Raw genomic sequence first — 22,228 nt, 5'->3', positions numbered from 1 at the left:
AGGAGAGAAAGGGAGTGATGTGGATTGCACTTCAGCATTCCTTGAAGTCAGGGCAGAGAAACACAGCTGAAATCTGGGGCAGCAGATTTCAGAAAAAACAGAAACCATGGTAGAATGCTGTTTGCTGTAATCTCTCTGACTTGGGTTCAGTCAGCGATCTCATGCACCTGGGACCATCTGGGACTACCTGGGACCACCTGTCCAGGAGTGGCTCTCCAAGGAGCACTGGCATCACCTTGTGGTCTAGATTCGTGTACATTGTTAGTATTCATGGTAATGCCCCACAGACACGCCCATGGGTCAATGAGTTTCAGTCATGTACCTACTTGAGACAATATCACATGTTGTTTATCTGTGTAAACTTTATCAGAAGCAAAATAGGATATAAGTACCTGCAAAGCTTCTTATCAACAAATATTTCTGGTGGTGATAAAGATTAGAAATATTATTGAAGACAATCTGCATTATTTGGGTGTATCAAATTTCTCACTCAAGACATTTTGAAGAACACTTTTGATGTGACAACCAGGTGAAGGTCTTGCCACAGTCTTAGCATTTATAGTGCACTTTACCAATAGGAATCCTATGATGTGAGTAGAGACATGAAGACCATCTAAACAACTGGTCATACACTGTATTTGCAGAGACTCATGTGTGACTTCGTGATGTACAATACGGAACGAATGATAAATAAAACCATTTGAACACTAGTCACATTTGTGTCATGGTTGCTCAGTATGAGTGCTTTCCTTTTGTTTAAGGTTTGAGGAACTTTTAAAGGCATCTCATACTCTCCACAGCCGTGATGTTTCTCTCCAGCACGAATTCTACTGAGGGCCATGATGATGAATGAAAACATTCTATATTCTGTATATGTGTATGGCTGGCCTCTACAACTTATTCTTTTGTGTGGGCAAGGTCTGAATGATTTCAAAGACCTTCCCACATTTCCCACACATAGAGGGCTTCTATTCAAAATGAAAAATTTTGATATCTTTTATGATATCAAGAAGTAAAAATATTTCGTGAACATTTTAAGACTTGTACTATTTCTCCTCAGTATGAACTACCATGTGTTGAGAAATATTGGTCAACCTCCTAAAGGGTTCGTAACATTTTTCTCACTTGTGGCATTAATGTCCGGTAAGAATTATCAGGTATTTTGAAAGTTCTTAGTGAGTACAGACTATCTCGGCATGTTCTTCACACTTGTGTGGTTTTTCTCACAAATGAATTCTTCCATGTTGCTTGAGACCAGAAGACTGGTAGTAGCTTTTTGCCACAATCTTCACTCTTGTAGCGTTTCTCTCCAGTATGAATTATCTGATGTTTAGAACGTGCTGTAGAACTTCTAAAATCTTTGCCACATTCTTTACACCTGTAAGGTTTCTCTCCAGAATGAATTCTTTGATGATCCATAAAGTTTTTTGTATTTTTTAGCACTTTGTCACATACTGTACATTTGTAAGGGTTCTCTGCATCATGAGTTAATTTGTGCTGACGTAAGTATGATTTTGTAGAAAAAGCTTTTCCACATTCTTCACACTTGTGAGGTTTCTCTCCAGAATGCATTATCAAGTGAGTAGAAAGAATCCGGGAAGTCCTAAAAGCTGTGCCACATACTTCACACTGGTAGGGTTTCTCTCCTGTGTGAATTCTCTTGTGTTTAGAAAGTAATGAGGGAGAATGGAAAGCCTTGGCGCATACTTCACACTTGTAGAGTTTTTCTCCATTATGAATTCTCTTGTGTTTATAAAGTAATGATGGGCAGCGGAAGGCCTTGCCACATACTTCACATTTGTATGGTTTTTCTCCTGTATGAATTCTTTTGTGTACAGAAAGTACTGATGGAGCACGGAAGGCCTTGCCACATACTTCACACGTATATGTTTTCTCTCCTGTATGAACTCTCTTGTGTTTAGAAAGTAATGATGGACAATGGAAATCCTTCTCACATACTTCACACTGGTAGGGTTTCTCTCCAGTATGAATTCTCTTGTGTTCAGAAAGTAATGATGGAAACCGGAAGGCATTTCCACAAACATCACACTTGTATGGTTTTTCTCCTGTATGAATTCTCTTATGCTTAGAAAGTATTGAAGGATAATGGAAGGCCTTGTCACATACTTCACACTTGTAGGGTTTTTCTCCAGTATGGATTACTTTGTGCTTAGAAAGTAATGATGGAACACGGAAGGCCTTGCCACATACTTCACACTTATAGGGTTTCTCTGCTGTATGAATTCTCTTGTGTACAGAAAGTAATGATGGAGCATGGAAGACCTTACTACATGTTTCACACTTGTAGGGTTTCTCTCCTGTATGAATTCTCTTGTGTTCAGAAAGTAATGATGAAAACCGGAAGGCCTTGTCACATACTTCACACTTGTAGGGTTTCTGTGCTGTATAAATTTTCTTGTGTTCTGAAAGTACAGTTGAAAAATGAAAGGCCTTACCATTTACTTGACAACTGAAGTGTTTCTCCTTTGCATGAATTCTCCTGTGTTTATTAAGTAATAATGGACCATGGAAGGCCTTAGCACATAGTTCACACTTGTATGGTTTCTCTCCTATATGAACTCTCTTGTGTTCCCTTAGTAATGATGGAACACGAAAGGCTTTATCACATTCTTCACACTTGTAGGATTTCACTCTTAAATGAATTCTCTGATGCTTACTAAATTTTGATTTCCAATCAAAGGATTTGCCACACTCTGCATGTATAACATTTTTTTCCTGGTGAGTAAAAGTTGAGAAATAAATGAGAGAAACATCCTTTATATTTACAGTGCTCATTTAAAAGCATAGAAATATTTATTCACACTTGCATTATCCTGAATAAATAATAAGCTATAATCAACTTTCTATACCTGTTTTTAACAGAGTCTAATTTATAACATATGATAGCTATAAATCATGTAACCTTCCATTGAAGAAAGAAGATCATGACAACATATCACATGGAAACAAAGGAATATTAATGGAAGTCAATCATGTAAGGAAGGCATATAATCAGTAATTTAAAAAATCTTAAAAGCTTTATTTATTAAAATACAAATGAAATGTCACTAAATTTCCCCCTTTTGTCTAATTATCCTAATGGAAATCAGTCCCTTAAACAAATATAGAAATCTTATGACTACATAAAAACAAAGTAGTTAAGCTTTGAAAATACCTAAATATACTCTCTCTTTTTCGTGTGTGTGTACTTTTAATATATAGAGATTTGGTTTTTGAAGTTGTCAAAGTTAAGTTGCAGAAGAAGCCTGTCCATAATAACAGTAAAAAATACACGTCAAGGATTCAAGACAGAAGTTTTGTGCATATCTGATGAAGACAATACATATCCCAGTTAAATTCTTTTAGAAATGGCAGAGTTTGACTGTCACTGGAACACAAGCTAATCTCATGGCAGGGGAAAATAAAGGTTATGAGACTCAGATCATCCGAAACATCTGACAGATATCACCATTTGACAGAAGAGATCCTTAAAAGTGATTTCCACCAGAACATTTTGTATTAATGCTCAAGAGAAAGTCTCATGTTCTATTGGATCTCTGAACTTCCACTCTGACCCCTCATTTCTATACCTGCTTGCATGGCAGGTACTGCTGCTTGTTTCTTCACATCAGAAGGTTCTGGTCGTTGCTCCAGAAATGTTACCAGGTATGGCTTACAGGAAGCAAGACCTGTTTTTGAGAAAAGGGAACATCATTGTTAGTGGGTTCTCCTGGCGATAACATGTCCTCTCTAGAACTATGTATAAGAAATGAGAAAATATAATCAAGGATTATAAAGAATTATTTTTTTCATGAGTTTCCTCATGGTCACATTAGAATTGCTTAGGAGAGATTTAGGGTTTGCAAGTACTGAGCTTCATGTCCCTCAGTTACAAGGAAAAGTAATAAAGCTGAAGTGTGTGACAGACTCTTTAACATGCACCACCCCTGCTCATGCTACTGACTTACTAATAATAGCATTAATATGAAGAATACATGTAAAAGGTGGAGGGGCACTATGAACACAAGGAGAAATGAAATAGTTCTAAGGTATATGAATAATCTTAATTTCCCTTAGAGTAGCGCTATGAACTTCATCGTTGGAATCACTAGCTCCCATGAGATATATGTACAAAGGGAGGTGATCTCATGCTGAAGACACCATGGAAATGATCCTCACCCAAGAACACAAGGTTGTTGTAATTCTCCAAAATCACATCCTTGTACAATTTCCATTGAGTAGGGCCCAGGCATTCCCATTCCTCTGCAGAGAAATAAATGACCACATCCCAGAATGACAGCATTTCCTGAAATGAAGTAAAAGTAAAAAAATGCATATTGTGTTGATTAAAATTATCAGTAAGAGTATAAATAACAAAAGGCATCATATGCTTATGATACAAATCTAATGGTAATCTAGAGTGAGAGGAGAGACAGAAGTACTTAGTACATAGTACACAGAGATGGTTGTACTATGATGTTACACAGGACTCATTATTAAGAAAAGTGGACAGCAGAACAACCTAGAAACTCCCATGAATATTACACTTTTAAGAATCATAAAATGGAAAAATAATATATCTATAAAACAGTATGTTGTGGCTAGAGAGATGGCTCAGCAATTTCCAGGACTGGCGGATCCTCCAAAGGAAGATTTGGGTTTGATTATCAAAAGCCACATGGCTGCTCACAACTGTCTGTAACTCCTATTCTAAAAGATCAGATAAAGTCTTATAGATGTAAATAGCGAATCAACTATACAGATATGCCGTAGTTAGGGTTTCTATTCCAGCAATGAAACTCCATGACTAATAATCAAATTTTGGAGGAAAGGGTTTATTGGATTTACACTTCCACAGCCCTATTCATCAGTAAAGGAAGTATGGACAGGAATTCAAACAGGACAGAACCTGGAGGCAGGAGCTGATGCCAAGGTCGTGGAGGTGTCCTGTTTACTGGATTGTTTTACATCATTGTAAAAAATATAATCCAAGGTTACTAGTCAAGGGTAGCACCTTCTAGAAGAGACTGTGTCATGCTGTACTGGTCTCTAATTAAGAAAATGACATACAGGCTGGCCCACAGTCCAATTTTATGGATGTATTTCCTAAGTTGACATTTCTGCACTCACATGACTATAGTTTATTTAAATTTCCTATGAATCTAGACAGCACAACAAAAATTAGTAAATTTTTGAAAAAATGTCTTTAGAGTCCCCTGTCTGTATAATATACCATACATTATGTACATTTCTCATGGTAGAGAGCCATGGTGATGGTGAAGATACTTCTCAACATACTATACACAATCCTGAATTAGAAATACAATGAAGATGCAGATCTGATGCAGCACCTCTGGGATGAGGTCTGGGATCCTGAGCATGTAGGGAATAATGCAAAGGGACAGAGAACCAAGGGACAGAAGTTCAATCAGACTAGGGGTATAGTACAGACAAGATAGAATAACAAGTATTGTAATAAATTTATAAATAAGTTTATCCACTTTGAGGATTTACGCTGACTCAAGATTTTGCCAGAGGCCTTCATGAAAGGCCAATGGTAACATTACTCTTCTGTCCCATACAGTAGTGTATTTAGTGTTGTGGCCCAAAAATGTAATCCTATTTCAACCTTGACCAAAGGTCCGAGAGTTGGAACTTACCTCTCTTCCTTCAAGGATATTGTCTGTTTCTACCTCAAACAAAAGTCCCGCATAGAAATAGGTCAGAGAGTTCTGCTCTCTCAAGATTATTGTCAACAGGCTAATATCCAGACCTTGTATTTCAGGAATAGAGAAGTAGATGTTTCTTCCTCAAACAAAAGTCTAAGGATCCAAATAAGGTTCCAGTTCCTTTAAGGCAATATTGGATTGGTAGATATTTAAGTATGTAGTCCACGACCCTCAACCAGTCTGTTATTTCCTTGTGTTATGTTAAGGTTAATGTGCATATATATTGTTTACATTTCAAGGTCATTGTCTTCATTTGCTGTACATCTGTTTAAAGATTGTATACTTTAATAATGTGAGGCCTTAGTCTTCAAGTTATATAGGTATTTAGAATTACAGGTCAATAGTTCTCCATGTTTGTCATACTTATAGTTGGAGTAGTCAGGTTCTCCAGAGGCACAGAAACTGTACTCCACATAGATAGGTAATCTTCAAACACATAAAAGAACTGTAGAATATGGCATTTAAATAACTCAGGATTCTGTTGACGTGAGACATGATTGCTCCTGGCAGTACTGATCTATCCACAAGAGACTATTGGGCACTGGACACACTCCCCTTGGGGCTTGTTTTCTTCATGGCAAACTGGTCTTTGGGCAGAGAACTGCCCTTGCCTTAACTACTGACAATATGCACACTGTGCAAACTGGACAAGGAGAATACAAGCAAAAATGACTGTTAAACTTTGCCAAGATGGGGTAGGACAGGCTTGAATTTTCTGCCTCAGAAAATGGCCTGTCAGATACTTTAGGCCTTATCCAACGTTGTTTGCCCCAACACTGCAAATGAGACTTTGGGTGATTGCCCAGGTAGTCAAATGTCTCTGTCATTTTTTGTACCTTTTTGGAAGTTGCATGCTTGCACTTCCTGCTTACTCAGGTAATATTATTTTTCCTTCTCAGGTCTTTGATGCTGTTGAAGACTAGATAGTCATAGCTACTTTCATCTCATGACTTAGCTAAGACATTTTTAGTATAAGACTTAGGCTCCAGGATAGGACAACCATTGAAATAATCTCTGTTATTTGTTAACTACCTTAGACTGGACATTTTGCATATGTTTCTGGCGTGATGTTGTTCATGTTGTTTGTAGTTCCATTTTGCAGCTGTTATACCTTTTCTTTATCCTGGACAATACTATATATTTGTTCTTATTGCATATAGTTTTGTAAATAGGTTTAGAACCTTTTTATTTAGACAAAAGAGAGGTGTTGTGGGAATTCATTCACCCAACAGTCTTGTGTGTACTGGTCCATTAGGGCACAGTCTGAGGTACTACATGTGAGTTGACAAGCACAGATGAGAAGCAGGCTCGCTCCTTTTGGTTGGTGGTGTGGATTCTGTTCGCAGCTCCCAGCACCCACACAGCAGAAGACCACAGTGGTTTTCCTATTTTGAGTTTCCCCCATACAAATATTTGTTACCCTTTATTGCAGGCACTTGTGAACTTCCTTAATTATACCTACAATGCAGTTAACTCTTCTCCCAAAGCTGATGCTATCAGTCCTATGGCCACTATTTCTGACATATTCCATGTTCTCATAATCAACATTGTGTGATTTAAGTCTTTGCTGACCTTGGCCATTTTCCACCTGCTAACAGGATGCAGCATGCTGTACTTCTTAAATTCCCTTGCCTTTGAGTCATCAGTTTATACAAGACTGCCTGATTCTAGCTATTGCTTTTGTCTCTTTCCTTTTTCATTCCTCATTCCTGATACTTTCCTTTCACACCTAGCCATTTAAGAATTTTATTCCTTTAGTTTCAGGTCAGCCATAGTACCTTACCATTCCTTCCTGTTATCTAACTGAACAAGAACATCCACAGATCAATGATTCTCCAGGTTTCCTCTTCCTGATGTCACCAGCCAGTGGGATGAAAACCACATCTTTCGCTTCATTTAAAATTCTTTAGATTCAACATCTGACTGACAAATTTCTGAGACAGCATAGAGAGAAAGAAGGCAGAAAATAGATTTCAATAGATAGGACAGTTTATTAGCTTGCACACTGAGGAGCAGTCTCAATCCTGTGGGAAATTGAGAGGTCTACCAGGGAAAAGATGACTATAACCCCTTTTTTGGGGTGGAATGAGAAGCCAGGGAATGAGGAAACTGTTACAACATGAAGCCCACCTTTCTCTCCTTCATCACATTGTTTTCCAAAGTTGAGACAGGCTGACCAAACAGACATTCTTTTCTAGGATGACTGAGAAGGCTAAGCACTGTATGAGACTACACCTGTAGTTTCATGGGAATCCTATTTCACCTCCGAGTATAGCTGGTCAGTCCTGGTGATCAGAGCTAGAAGTGCTTCTGATATAGGTATGTAAGTCTGACAGCACAAGATGTACAGTCACATGTCATGTGGGGTTTGTCTTTTTATGCCAGAAATGATAATGTTCTTTCTCACCAGATAGAGTCTTGGTTGTAAAAAATAGAATTCTTATGTGACTATAGCTGACCTTCCTCCAAATTATTTGTCAGTTACAACCTAGAGGAGAATATTTTGGGGATAGCTTGTCTCCTAAGCTAATCTTCTTGGCTTAAGCAAACAATATCAAGAAAGAGAGATTGCAGATCTGCAGGGGCCCCCTAGAGCAGCATCAACATCTTCATTCCCAAGCCTCTCACCTGCCTCAATAAAAGGTCCCAACAAGCTCTCTACCCCTCACTCAACTCCCCTATACGTCGAGGAGAGTTGGTGCTCCTCCCTGCGAATACTAATTAACAGTCTCATCTGGTGTTGTTAGTCTCCATCTTGCCTTTGTCTCTTTGCTGTGTACTCAGAAAGCTAACATCCATATTGTCACAGATTGTAAGAAGCATGTTGTCAGCTATTCATCAACACCATTAGCACCATTTAAGTGTTTTGTGATGTGGCCTCTTAAAAGAGCTGCAAGGATGTCCCAGCTAAAGCTGAGTCAGGAAGCCTCTCTTCAATGAGACACACTTGCCTCTAGCAAACAGAGCCCACCCAAGAAAATGCTGCTACCAAGAAGCCATGCTTAACTCCATTCTTTTGTACCTAGAATTACTTCTCAAGATCTCTCACGTTTTATGTGGATGTAATTGCCTTATTGTAGTTGGCACCATTCTATACATGGAGACTGCTTGTTTATTTCCAAGCCATCCAGACCTGAAATAATCACACAGAAACTATATTAATTATAATGCTGCTTGGCCAGTAGCCAGGCAGGAAGTATAGGTGGGGCAACCAGAACAGGAGAATTCTGGGAAGAGGAATGGCTCAGTCTGTGCTCATAACCCAGTCCCAGAGAAAGCAAGATGAGACTGCTTCACTGATAAAAGGTACCACGCCATGTGGCTAACATAGACAAGAATTATGTTAACTTAAGATGTAAGAGTTAGTTAATAAGAAACCTGAGATAATAGGACAAGCAGTGTTGCAATTAATATAGCTTCTCTGTGGTTATTTCAGGTCTGGGTGGACGGGAACAAACAAGCAGCTTCTACCGACAGCAAAGGACCATATTTCATCCTTTTATGTGGTGAATAGTATCCCACATTAAACACATGTACTGCATTTCCCTGATTATTTTACTTTTAGGAAATTGTTAAAATTCAAACATTGTGGAAGTTCATTTCCAGTGCCATTTAGATGACCCCACACCACAAGAAAAGGAATGGAAAGAAAAAATGAAACATTAATGCTAAAAATATGCAGTTGCTTCATAATCAAAAAGAATAGAGGGACATGTTATGAACAAAGTGAGACACACAAACCTGATAAAATGACATTTATGTTTGCCGCAGTTAGGCTGACTGTGAGGATGTGCCTGCATTTCTTTTTACTACAGACTACATGCCTAGGTCTCACAGAAAAAATAGACTACATGAGAAATCAAGCCAGCATCTCCCCTCAAAACACTATGAGTTCTATGGAAATGTTTAGCAATAAGAGTTACTTAGATGGGCACCAAGACACAGATTTTAAGAATACATAAACTCCATCAAAGACTATACAAAGCTTTTAAAAGACATGAAGAAACACCACAATGTCATTAAAAAACTGCACCAGCCTTTCCTAGGATGCTAACCACCTCCCAGTCATGACAGAGAATTATTATTAGTTTTAAATGATCAGCCTAGCTTAGGTACTGTTCTGTTTAGCTCTTTTAACTTAAATTAGCCTGTTTCTTTTTATCTCTCTTTGCCCTCAGGGCTTTTCACACTTCTTTCTGTATATCTTTCACTGTTTCTCTGTATCTGACTGGTTGGCAGCTGCCTTACTTTTTGCTCGAACATCTCCCTCATTCTCTCCTCTTCCTCCTCCTCCTCCTTCCTCCTGCAGAGCCTAGATTTCTCCTAATATTTATTCTCTCTGCCCTCCAGCCTCACCTGTCCTCCCTCTGCCTAGTTATTGGTCACTCAGCTGCCTATGAGGACAACCAGGTGCCTTAGCTAGGACAAGATGAAACAAAACCAACACACCTTTTCATAATTAAGCAAATGCAGCATAAACAACAGTAACACACCTCCACACGGTTTAAGTAATAATCCACTGCATAAACAAATGTAACACATCTTTGCCTAGTTGTAAAAGTCTATCCATTTCCCCATTTTGTCTAAATAAACAGAAGGCTTTTAACTTTAACAAAGAAAAACTATATAAAACAAGAAAAATTATCAAGGAAGGATTACATTTACAATATCCAGTCCATTTGTATTTGTCAAATTCAGAGAAAGCACTACATTATTAATCCTATCTTGGTGAGCCTAAAATTTGTACCTACTTTACCTGCTATTATATATAAGAAAAATTATAACTATAATTATGCAGTGTTCAACTTCAAAAACGACCCCAGAAGGATATAATATTAGCTGAGTAAACCATAAGTGTATTGCAAACCACTTCTAAACATATAGAAATAGCAGACATTTACCAAAACTTCCTCTGTAATACTGGGACATCTGTCTCCAGCCTACAGGTTTAGAACATCTCTCAAACTCTTCTATGAAACAGAAGTTTTATTGTACTGTCCTGCTTTGCTTTGGCAAAGTTCAGCAATCATTTTCCTTTCTCGTGCTTGTTGGATTTGGACAGCATATTGTCAGCAGTCAAGGCAAGCACAGTTTCCTGCCCAAATGAAAGGAAACTCCATATAGAATTTCTTCAGTGCCCATTACCTTCTCTGAAGTAAGCTGGTGCTGCCAGAAGCAAATGTTTCTCACTGTCCTGAAATTTCTCAGGTTATTAAACATCTTAAATGCTATATTCTGTAGGTCTTTGAAATGTTGATGATCACCTATCTATCTAAAATGTCTGTTTAAACTTGAAAACATACCCACCATGACTAAAAGTTTGATTATCACAGGGGACTAACTACTAACCTGCATTTCTTAAGTATACATTACATTTTTAGATGAGCTGCATAAGCATAATACCCCAAATAAGAATAGAAATGTGAATATATAGTATAACAAAAATAGTTTTAAATTCGTATCAATGTGTCAAAATTCATGACAATGCAAAATATTTGAGGTTAATAGCTGTCTTTTTATTCTGTATTCCTATATTCCCCGAAATGATAACAAACCTCCATTACCCACCAAATGACCAAAAACTGCCCACCCAACCACTTGGCAATGTGAGTGTTATATTCTCTAGAGTATATGGCTTTCTGTTGTCTATGGGCAAAGGCATCTTTTTAGGTAACCTGAAAATATTAAGATAATGACAAACTGCTGGAAAAACCAGCAATAACATATGTTACCCAGTCTCTGTGCAGTGGGAAAGCACAAGGCTTATCTGGAGTCTTGGCTAGATTAGTTTCTGAGGCTGGATTATCGCAGACAGCAGTCTTGAAACTGTTCTGCATCCACAAAAACACAGGCAATAGATAATCCCAACACCAGAAAAACCCAAAGAAGGAAAACACACATACAATAACACTGCTACAAACAAAACCAAAAATAACAGCTACTAACAATCATTGGCCATTAAGATCTCTTAATAGCAATAGTTTCAATTCATCTGAAAAAAGACACAGGTTAACAGAATGGATACGAAAACAGTATCTATTCTTCTGTTGCATACACGAAACACACCTCAACTACAAAGACAGACATTACCTTGGAGTAAAGAGTTGCAAAAAGATTTTCCAATTAATAGATCTAAGATACAAGCTGGTGTAATTATCTCAAAATCTAACAAAGTAGATTTCAAACTAAAATTAATCAAAAGAGAAGAGGAAGGACATTTCATTTGTCACAGGAAAAATCCGTCAAGATGCCGTCTCAATTCCAAATATTTATGTACCAAATACAAGGGCACCTACATTTGTAAAAGAAGCATTACGAAAGCTTAAATCACACATCAAACTCCACACACTAGTAGTGGAAGACTTCAATACCCGACTCTTATCACTGGACAGGTCTGCCAGAAGTAACATAACAGAGAAATAAAGGAACTAACAGATGCTATGATTCAAGTGGGCTTAACAGACATATATAGAACATTCCACCCAAACACAAAAGAATATACTTTCTTCCCAGCACCTCGTGGAACCATCTAAAAAAATTAACCATATATTTGGTAATAAAGCAAACCACAACACAAACAAAAAAAATGGAATAACTCCTAGTATCTTATCAAATCACCATGATTTAAAGTTTAGAATTCAACAACAGCACGAATGGCAGAAAGCCCACAAACTCATGGAAATTGAACAACGCTAAACAGAATCACCCTTGAGTCATGGAAGAAATAAGGAAGAAATCAAAAACTTCCAAGAATTCAATAAAAATGAATACACAACATACCCAAACTTATGGGACACTTTGAAAGCAGTGCTAAGAGGAAAGTTCATAGTACTAAGTGCCCACATAAAGAACCTGGAGAAATCTCATACTGGCTATTTAACAGCACATTTGGAAGCTCTGGAACAAAAGAAGCAAACTCACCTAGGAGGAGTAGATGACAGGAAATAATCAAATTGAGGGCTGAAATCAATGACATAGAAACAAGAAAACAACACAAAGAATCAATGAGGGGGAAAAAAGTTGATTCTTTGAGAAAAAACAAAATAGACAAACCCTTATCCAAAAGGAAGAGAATATGCAAATGAACAAATCAGAAAAGAAAAGGGAGGCATAATAGCAGACACAGAGGAAATCCAGAGTATCATCAGGCCATACTTCAAAACCTGTACTCCACAAAATTGGAAAAGTTACAGGAAATGGACAATTCTCTGGATAGGTACCACATACCACAATTAAATCAAGAACAGATAAACAATTTAAATAGACCTATTACCCCTAAGAAAATAAAAGCAGTCATCGAAAGTCTCCAAATTAAAAAAAAAATTAAACAAAAGCCCAGGGCCAGATGACCAGAATTTCAAAGAAGAGCTAATACCAATGATCCTCAAATGGATCCACACAATAGAAATAGAAGGAACATTAGCAAACTCTTTTTACAGGTCAATAGTTACCCTAATACCAAAATCACATGAAGACGTAACAATAAAAGAGAATTACAGACCAATTTCCCTCATGAGCATTGATGTAAAAATACTCATTAAAATACTGGCAAACTGAATCCAAAAATACATCAGAAAAATCACCCATCATAATCAAGTAGACTTCAAACCGGAGATGCAGGGATGGTTCAACATATAAAAATCTATAAATGTAATTCACTATATAAACAAACTGAAAGAAAAAAATGATCATCTCATTAGACGCAGATAAAGTCTTTGACAAAACCCAACACACCTTCAAAATAAATGTCTTGGAGAGAGCAGGGATAAAAGGAACATACCTAATCATATAAAAGCAATATACAGCAAGTCAGAAGCATATAAAAGCAATATACAGCAAGTCAGAAGCTAACATCAAACTAAATGGAGAGAAACTCAAAGCAATTCTACTAACATCAGGAAAAAGACAAGGCTGTCCAGTCTCACCATATCTATTTAATATAGTATTTGAAGTTCTAGCCAGAGCAATAAAACAATAATGTAGATCAAGGGGATACAAATTGGAAAGAAAGAAATCTAACTTTCACTATTTGTAGATGATATGATAATTTACATAAGTGACCCAAAAAAAATCCTACCAGGGAACTTGTACAATTGATAAACACCTTCAATAATGTGACAGGATACAAGATAAATTCAAAAAAATCAGTTGCCTTTCTATATACAGATGATAAATTGGCTGAGAAAGAAATCAGAGAATCATGGTCCTTCACAATAGCCACAAACAACATATAATATCTTGAGATAACTCTAACCAAACAAGTGATAAACCTGTATGAACTTTAAGTCATTAAAGAATGAAATTGAAGAAGATATCAGAAAATGGAATAATATCACACATTCTTGGATAGGAAGAATAACCATAGTAAAAATGGCAATCTTATCAAAAGCAATCTACAGATTCAATGTAATCACCGTCAAAATCCAAACACAATTCTTCACAGGCCTTGAAAAAAGAATGTTCAATTTCACATGGGAAAAAAAAACCAGGATAGCCACAACAATCTGGTATAATAAAGGAAGTTCTGGAGTCATAACTGAATGTCAATATGTAGAAGAATGCAAATAGATCCCAAGCACAAAACTTCAGTCCAAATGGATCAAAGACCTCAACATAAATTCTCAAGACCAGCAATAGCACTTTGGGACATAGACTCAAAGGTTTCTCCTCAATCATACCACAAAGATATGTGCTCAACTATGTTCATAACAGCATTATTTGTAATAGTCAGAACCTGGAAAAAACCTAGATGCCCCTCAACCAAAGAATGCAAAAGGAAAATGTGGTAAATTTACACAATTTAGTATTACTCAGCGGTAAAAAATAATGACATCTTGAAATTTGCAGGTAAATGGATGGAATTAGAAAAAACATCCTGAGTGAGGTAAACCAGACCCAGAAAGACAAATATAATATGTACTATGTACTCACTCATAAGTGGATAGTAGAGAGAAAGCAAAGAGAAACCAGCCTACAGTCCACAGCCCCATAAAACTGAGATTACAAAGAGGATCCTAAGTAAGACATGCATGGATTCACCTGGGAAAGAAAAAAAGATAACATCTCCTGAGTAATTGGGAGTTTGGGAGGCACAGGAGAGGGTGGAACGGGAGAGGAGAGAAAGGAAGAAAGGGGGGAAATGTAAAACTCAATAAAAACAATTAAAAACGAAACAAAATCTTTCTGTTGTCCACAAGGAACACAACTAAGTGGGATCCTTTACATTTTCCCAATGGAATAGAACAGGTTTTCAAAAATATTTTCTTTGGTATCTGTTTTAACATCTCCCTTTTCATTCTGGTTCTGCTACTGTGGTCACGAACAGAGTGGTTCCTTGGCACAAGAGTCACTCACTCTTATTAATGAATCTGATGTGAGTTTGTTGATCATTTGAATCCTTTGATTTCATTTCAATAATTTCTCTTCTGAGCTTTCATATTTCTTGCCATCTGTTGGTTTGGATTAGGTTTGTTCTTGTTTATCCCAGCTATTTTTATTGTATCATTTAGCGATTTTTTTTGGATGCTCTTTCTCATATTTTCATGTAGGCAATCAGAGTCATAACCTTTGCCCGTAGGACTGATTTTAAGAGGTTCCAGAAACTTAGTGTTGTTGTCATTTCATTTTCATTCATATTTGACTTTTATATATAAATTAACAACATTAAGGAAGACCTTAACGAGTCTAAATGGACCCAAAACAAAAGGGAAGACCGAATTTATAATAAAAAATCTTCCAGATAAAATAGTAATTCCATGCCCAGATGGATTCACAACAGAATTCTCAAGGACATCCAAAGATTTACAGCTAATCATTCTTCAAATATTAAAGAAACCCAGAAAAACTACCCCAAACTACTTCTATGAATCCAATATCATTCTAATAACACAATTACGTAAAGATAAAACAACAAGAACAAAAGAACACTAAGGGACAATGTCCATAATGAACACAGATTCAAAATGCTCAAAAAAACAAAATCCTGTAAAGAGAACACAAACACATCAAAAAGATTATCTGACATGATCAAGTTGACTTATCTCTTGATAAGGGAGGATTCAACATACACAAGCCAATAAATGTAATAAACTGTGCAAATAATCTTAAGACAAAAAAATCACAAGAGCATCCCAACAGATACAGAAAAAGCCTTGAACAAAATCCAACATGCACTCAGGATAAACGTGCTAGAGAAGGGAGGACTAGATAAAATCCATGTATGAGAAAACATCTAACCCAAATCTTCCTATATGAGGAAAACATGAAGCAAGCAACTGACATAAGTATAAACTATCCATATCCTTTCCCAATTTTGCTAGGAGCAGTAGTAGCTGGATCAATAAGTCAAGAGGGATAAATTAAAAATAGGGAAGGAAGAAAACAAAAGTATTCCTATTTGTGGATGATATACAAAGATAATCTCAAAGTAAAACTGAAAAATTTCTAGATATACATACAAATTCAGCATGTGGAAAAATAAAGACTCAACTTGCACAAATGAATAATTTTCTATACATAAACAACAAATGTAGAGAGAAAGAGATCATGAACCCATACCCATCCACCATAGCCTCAAAGAATATAAAATGTCTGAGAATGCAACACACCAAGGAGGTGAATTTCTTTTACCTAGAAAACTTTAAACAAATGAACAAAGAGATGGAGAAAGATACTAGAAAATAGAAAGATATTCAATGCTAAGTTATTGGTAAAATTAACACTGGTAAAATAACCATTTTACCAAAACCAATGTACAGATTCAGAGCAATCACATTCAAAATTCCCATCTCATTTTTAACAGAAATGAACACTATCATACAGTTCATATGGACTCACCAAAAAAACCCATATAGCCAAAACAATCTTGGAAAAAGAGAACAATTATAGGAGGACAACTCCAGAACTCAAGATATAAGACAGAGGCATAGTAACAAAAACAAGATGGAAGGTTCAGAAAAGACAGACATGTATACTAGAGCAATGGAACAAAATCAAAGAACCAAACATGAGCACATATAACTTCAGTCATTTACCAGTTCACAAAAATGACAAAATATACGCTGGAGAAAACAGAGCATCTTCAACGACTACACCCAATAAACTATGTTTTTAAGAATCTTTTTTAAAAACACAGGTATTGTGAAGCCTAGGGTCACCTTGAATTTGCTATGAAGCAGAGGCTGATTTTGAACTTTGGGTTTCCTGACTCTTTCTTGAAATTCAGAGATGACAGAAAGAGCTACAGAATAGGTTTAATTCAAAATATCTGTAAGTGTCTGAGGCCTGTAGGTTATACGGGAGCATGATGCTGTATCATTCCTACAATGTAAGGAAGTTGCTTTGATGTAGAAGGTAGTGTGCTTTTCTCACTTCCCATAATGTTACTCTTTTCCCTACAGATTAGCAACCTTAACTGAGTAGTGGCCATTATTTTAAATATGGTTGGGAATTCACTGAAAATTCCAGCGGAAAGGACAAGGTGATTTGAAGCCCATATTTCCTAGGAGGAGACATCAATGCCATGAGCCAGTCTCCAGCATGCTTGGTTTGACTGAAGATGGCAATATATGTAAGCGTCCATGAAACAGGGCGAGAAACTGGGCAGGAAAATTACCAGAAAGAAGCTGTGCCTGGTTGTGAGCGAAAAACTCTTGTGGAGTTTCAGTCCTGGGGAAAGACTGGCACGTTGCAGGTTCAGGGAAGAATTCCCTGCTTTGGGCTGGATTCACCACTCAGAAACAGTCATTGCTTGCATCAGTCTGTGGTGGACCAAACAGTTTGTGACAATAGATAAAGAAGCTTTTAGAATGTCACCCCATCATAGAACATGACCAATAGAGTACCCACCAATGGATTATAAAATTGCCTTAACCAATGGCATTCTTTGTTTTGTAAACCCATGAAACTGCTTCCACTTTGGAGCATGTAATTTGGGGTAACCTAAATTTGTGTTCCAAAGGCATGGTCACTCAAATGGCTTCAGATTAAACCACCTCTTTTTCCCTTTAAGATGAGGGCTGAAGATTTTGCATTGACAAGAACCTACTATGTGCAAATCACAGGAACCTAAGTAAGCCACAGCCTTCCAAAGTCATCTTTTATTGTCTCTAACTCAGCACAAAAACTTCCTGAACTGTTCAGGGAACATCAGAGGACCTGGATGCCACATTCAGTGGCAGAGTTTGTTTAAGGGAGTTTAGACACTATCGATAAAGTCAAGAGATAGCAGAAAAGCCTGTGACCAGAGGACAATGTTTGGAGTCTACCAGGTCAGTAGGACCATTTCTCCCCTCCCTTACACAGACATTCAAGCCTCCTCCTGTCAATCACGAATTCCATTTCTCTCATCACACCAAGTCCTCTCTCATATCTGAGAAGGAGTCTAAATTTCTGACATCACACAGTCTGAAATGGAATTGGATGTGGTATTATTGTCCAGTCTTTTTCCACTCTGCACTGTGAAATTCATAATTATCTGGATTCTGCAAAGAGAGGGTCAAACTTGTAGGGAGCCGCCAGGATGTCGCCTTGGCGAGATAGTCCTACAGCCTGGAGGTATACAAATCCTTTGATGTTGCCGCCTTAGGCCGGTGTGCTCAGAGCCTAGTTTTGCATTTCAGAGACTCCATTTCCTGACCTGTCCTGTGGCCTCGAGCCCTAGCAGAATGGCATCAACCAATCAGCATTCGAGCCTCTCACCCTAGAAAAGCGGCTGTCTTCGGATTTTTCGCTCTCTCTCTCATCCCTTTTCCCCATTCCCCCTTTCAATCAAGGAGCTCTAATAAATTGTGATTGAGAAGGATTCTTGATTTTGAGATCGTCCATTCCTGCTGGTCAGGAAGCGTGTCACACAAACTAACTACAAGATTGTTCTGCGGGTAAATGGGAGTGTAATGTGATGATTCCAGTCACAGGAGTGTATATAAGTAATTCCTATTCCTATTCCTATTTATGGACGCTTCCATAAATCTAACAATTCATTCCAAGGGAAAAGGAACTAACATCTATGCAGCAATTGCCCTCACAGGACTCTTTGCCTCTGGAAACTGGGAACTTTAGGAACATCTGTGGGATCAAACCAAGAGTAATAGGCCGGACATAAATTTAACAGGCGCATTTGTCCAAGTATTCAACATGTCATGTGAAATCTGACTACAGCCATGCAAGCAACGGTCATCTAGGGACATGCTTCCCAGTCAAGCAGGAAAGTTAACTCTCTTCAGCTCCTCAAACACCAGCGGTCACAGACCCAGCCTGCCTGCCAATGCGATCCTGTTCTTTCCAAACTTCATTCCTTGGCTACTGAGCCCTCCAGACCCAGAAGCACAGGTGGGCTCGGGCAGCAGGGGTGCTCTAGGAGACTGGGCACTCACAGCTCATGGCTTTGGTGTGGTGCCCTCTCCCCTGTCAAACCTGCACCCAGGTGCAGCGGTCCAGCCTTCGACCAGCAGAGCATCTCCAGGTCAGCTTCTCTCACCTCCCTGCTAAGCAGCCCAAGTCAGCTCCCTCCAGGCCGGACCCGCCACCTAGCACAGTCCCTCAGATCTGCAGGACGGCGCTGCACCCTGTACCAACCTCCATGTTAGGGATCCAAGCCCAGCGCTGAGCAGACAGTCGCCTAACTTTGGGGAGAAGCTAAGTTTCAAGACTGACCGCGGAAGTTCTGTATCCACAGCCCTTCTTGTGTCGTCATAGTAGACTGGACTACATTTCCCATAAGTCAGCGCGAAGGACTTCCGATATCCCTTCCCAGAAGGTGAAGTGTTCAGTGACTGGCTTCCTGCCGAGTTTTGTGCGGATGAAGTTGTAAGAAGCTAGAGCACAGGGGTAGTCATGGTAGATGAGGCTGTTTTAGTCCTGTGATCTCAGCACCCGCTGTTAGCCTGTGAGCCGAACCTTTCACATTAATGTTTACCACGTTTCCTAGTTATTTCCGCTAATACCTGTCAGTTTAAAGCTCAGGTCTACTTAGTGTGGGATCTTAACTACAGCATGAAAACTCACATTGATCTGTTTTATTTAAAAATAAGGAAGCAGGAAGCTAATATAGGACCGAACATCATCTCTTCAAGATGGTTTTTGAAATCATCCTTGGTAATCCTGTCGCTCATGCAGCGACTCAGGTGCTTAAGACAGAAGACTCAGAAAACAAGGCTAACAAGGACAATTTATAGACTGTTTTATCTAAACACACGGTAAAGAATGGACAGGGGTAGCTTAGGGTAAGGCTATGACACTTGACTATAATGAAGGTGGCTTTGGTTTAATACCCAGTAATAAAATTAATCCTCGTTCTCCTGTGCTGACACCCAGTATGAGGCAGACGTGGATCAGACTCCAGGGCCGGCATAGGGTTCATATGAACGCTGGAATCCACGCAGTGGGTCAGGGTCACAGAGATGGTTAAAATCATTGAACGAAGTGAAAATTACCAATCTCTGAAGTTTACTTGGAATAAACTTCCAAAATCCATCTAAGGATCTTTCCACTTTTCTGTAAATTCCGTTTCCACACTTTCACCCATTTGTTTGTCTAATTTATTTTTTGTGTCCACTCTGACCTAACCACCTCACCCACTTCTCCCTGACTTTTCACAAACTCGGGCACATAAATCACCTCCAGCTGTGCCCTGAGCGCATGATTTCCTCCTCTGCACCTCCCGCAAGGGGCACAGTCCTGGGATCGCACTGAAGTGTGCACCATCTACTGGTCCATTGTGAGTTGTAGGATTTCCCTCTGCACTACGTTTGATATTCCTTATCAAATTCACTATTTCTCCTCTTATGCTGAGATTGTTCATCTTTGACACTAAGTTGAACATCAACAGTATCTGACTCGATCTTCCCTCATTTGTACTAAGCAGAACACTGAGATGATTCCTCCTTTGTAGAAGGCCACAGCCACATTCTCCATCACAAGATGGCGCTGACATCAGGCTTCACCGCCAGGTGAACGTACACATGTTGGTATTTTTCCACTACTGTCCCCGCCTACTCCCGAGGCATTCACCTGGGATTATGGACAATTGACCAATCCAAGAGTGACACGTCCCGAAGCAGGGTCTGTTTCATATATAAGGGATGGCTTCCTTCATTTCTGGGTCTCCGCCATGTTGGCTGATGCTCGCTCTCCCAAGGGGCATTAAAGCTTTTCTGCAGAAGTATCCTATGTGTCCTGCGTGGTTCTTGCTGGCGAGACGGTAGCATGGGACACTCCTTGACTTCAAAGGTGTCAGAAATATATTCTTAGGACCATGGATTGCACTCACTGTCACGAAGAAGCTACATGGAATCATGGAGTACTGAGAATATCCATCTCTCCTTTGGAAGATTTTGGTACATTTCATGCTTGAGACAAAGATACAAACTCCATCACAAGGAAGATTTCATGTTTTTATGATAGACTGATTCACAAGGAACTGTTTGTGAGTGAAGACTGTGTGAACTTCATAGTCAATTCCTTTATTGCAGACTATGTTTTACCCCCTGACTCACAACAACTTCCTCAACTCAAAGGAACTAGATTCAACAAGCAGTGCTTCCACCTGGACATTTGACAAGTCTGTCTACAATAAGGTCACATCTGCTCTTCTTCCTCCCTAGTGCTGCAGTGAAGGGCATTGTCAGCAACCTTAAGATTTTCTTAAGAATTTCTGAGCATGGATAGGCTTCCAAAATGTGTGTATGTGGGTATGGGCACATGTGTATTTTTTGTGCACACGTTTTTGTGTAAGACAGTGTGTACATTTGTATGTGCAGATGTATTGATGTGTGCACATGTTTGTGTGTGAGTGTGTGTACATGTGTGTTTGTGTGTGCACATGTGTGTTTGTGTCTGTTACATTGAAACATGACTAGAGAGTTGCTCATTCATAGAAGTGCTGATTCTTCAGGATACAGTACTCATTCACAACTCATTTTCAGTCTCCATTTCTAAGAACATGTCTAAGCTAAGGCAGAGCTTTCATAATTAATACTAAGTCTCTGTGTTGGTTTTGTGAGCTGGTGACCTAAAGAAAAATGATTCTACACTTTAGTAATAAAAACTGCACGATAATGGCACAAAAAGACACTTTTATTCATGGACTCAAATTGTCGACCAGACACAAATCCATACACATAAGGACACTTGATTTTTGATTTAAAAAAGCCAGAAATACACAATGGAAGAAAAAACTTCTTCAACAAATGATGCTAGTCTAACTGGATGTCTGAATGTAGCACACTGCAAATAGATCCACCCTTATTATCCTGCAAATTCAGGTGGATCAAAGACTTCAACATAAAACCAGATAAAGTGAACCTGAGAAAGTTGGAAATAATCTTCAACACTTTGGCACAGGAGATGACTACCTAAATAGAACACCAATGGCATAGGAACTAAGATAGAAAATTAATAAATGGGATGTCATGAAATTGAAAATCTTCTGTAAGGCAAAGGACACCATCAAAAAAGCAAAAGAACAGCCTGAAGAATGAGAAAAGATCCTTATCAACTCC

General features: G+C 38.4%; 1 protein-coding gene across 1 annotated transcript; it reads right to left on the bottom strand.

The window, feature by feature from the left end:
- LOC125415833 (uncharacterized) lies at positions 1-19,434 on the bottom strand. The gene is given in 5 exon segments (XM_087896995.1): positions 1-2,716; positions 2,718-2,736; positions 3,591-3,689; positions 4,180-4,306; positions 19,305-19,434. Coding segments are annotated over 5 exon segments (1,764 nt in total). The 5' UTR covers positions 19,311-19,434; the 3' UTR covers positions 1-1,203.
- Positions 19,435-22,228: the final 2,794 nt, after the last annotated feature.

This window comes from Myodes glareolus, chromosome 15 (genome assembly GCF_982192425.1).
Source record: "Myodes glareolus chromosome 15, mMyoGla1.1, whole genome shotgun sequence".
NCBI lineage: Eukaryota > Metazoa > Chordata > Mammalia > Rodentia > Cricetidae > Myodes > Myodes glareolus.
The sequence above is the reverse complement of the archived record's forward strand: the minus strand, read 5'-3'. Positions and strand labels throughout refer to the sequence as shown.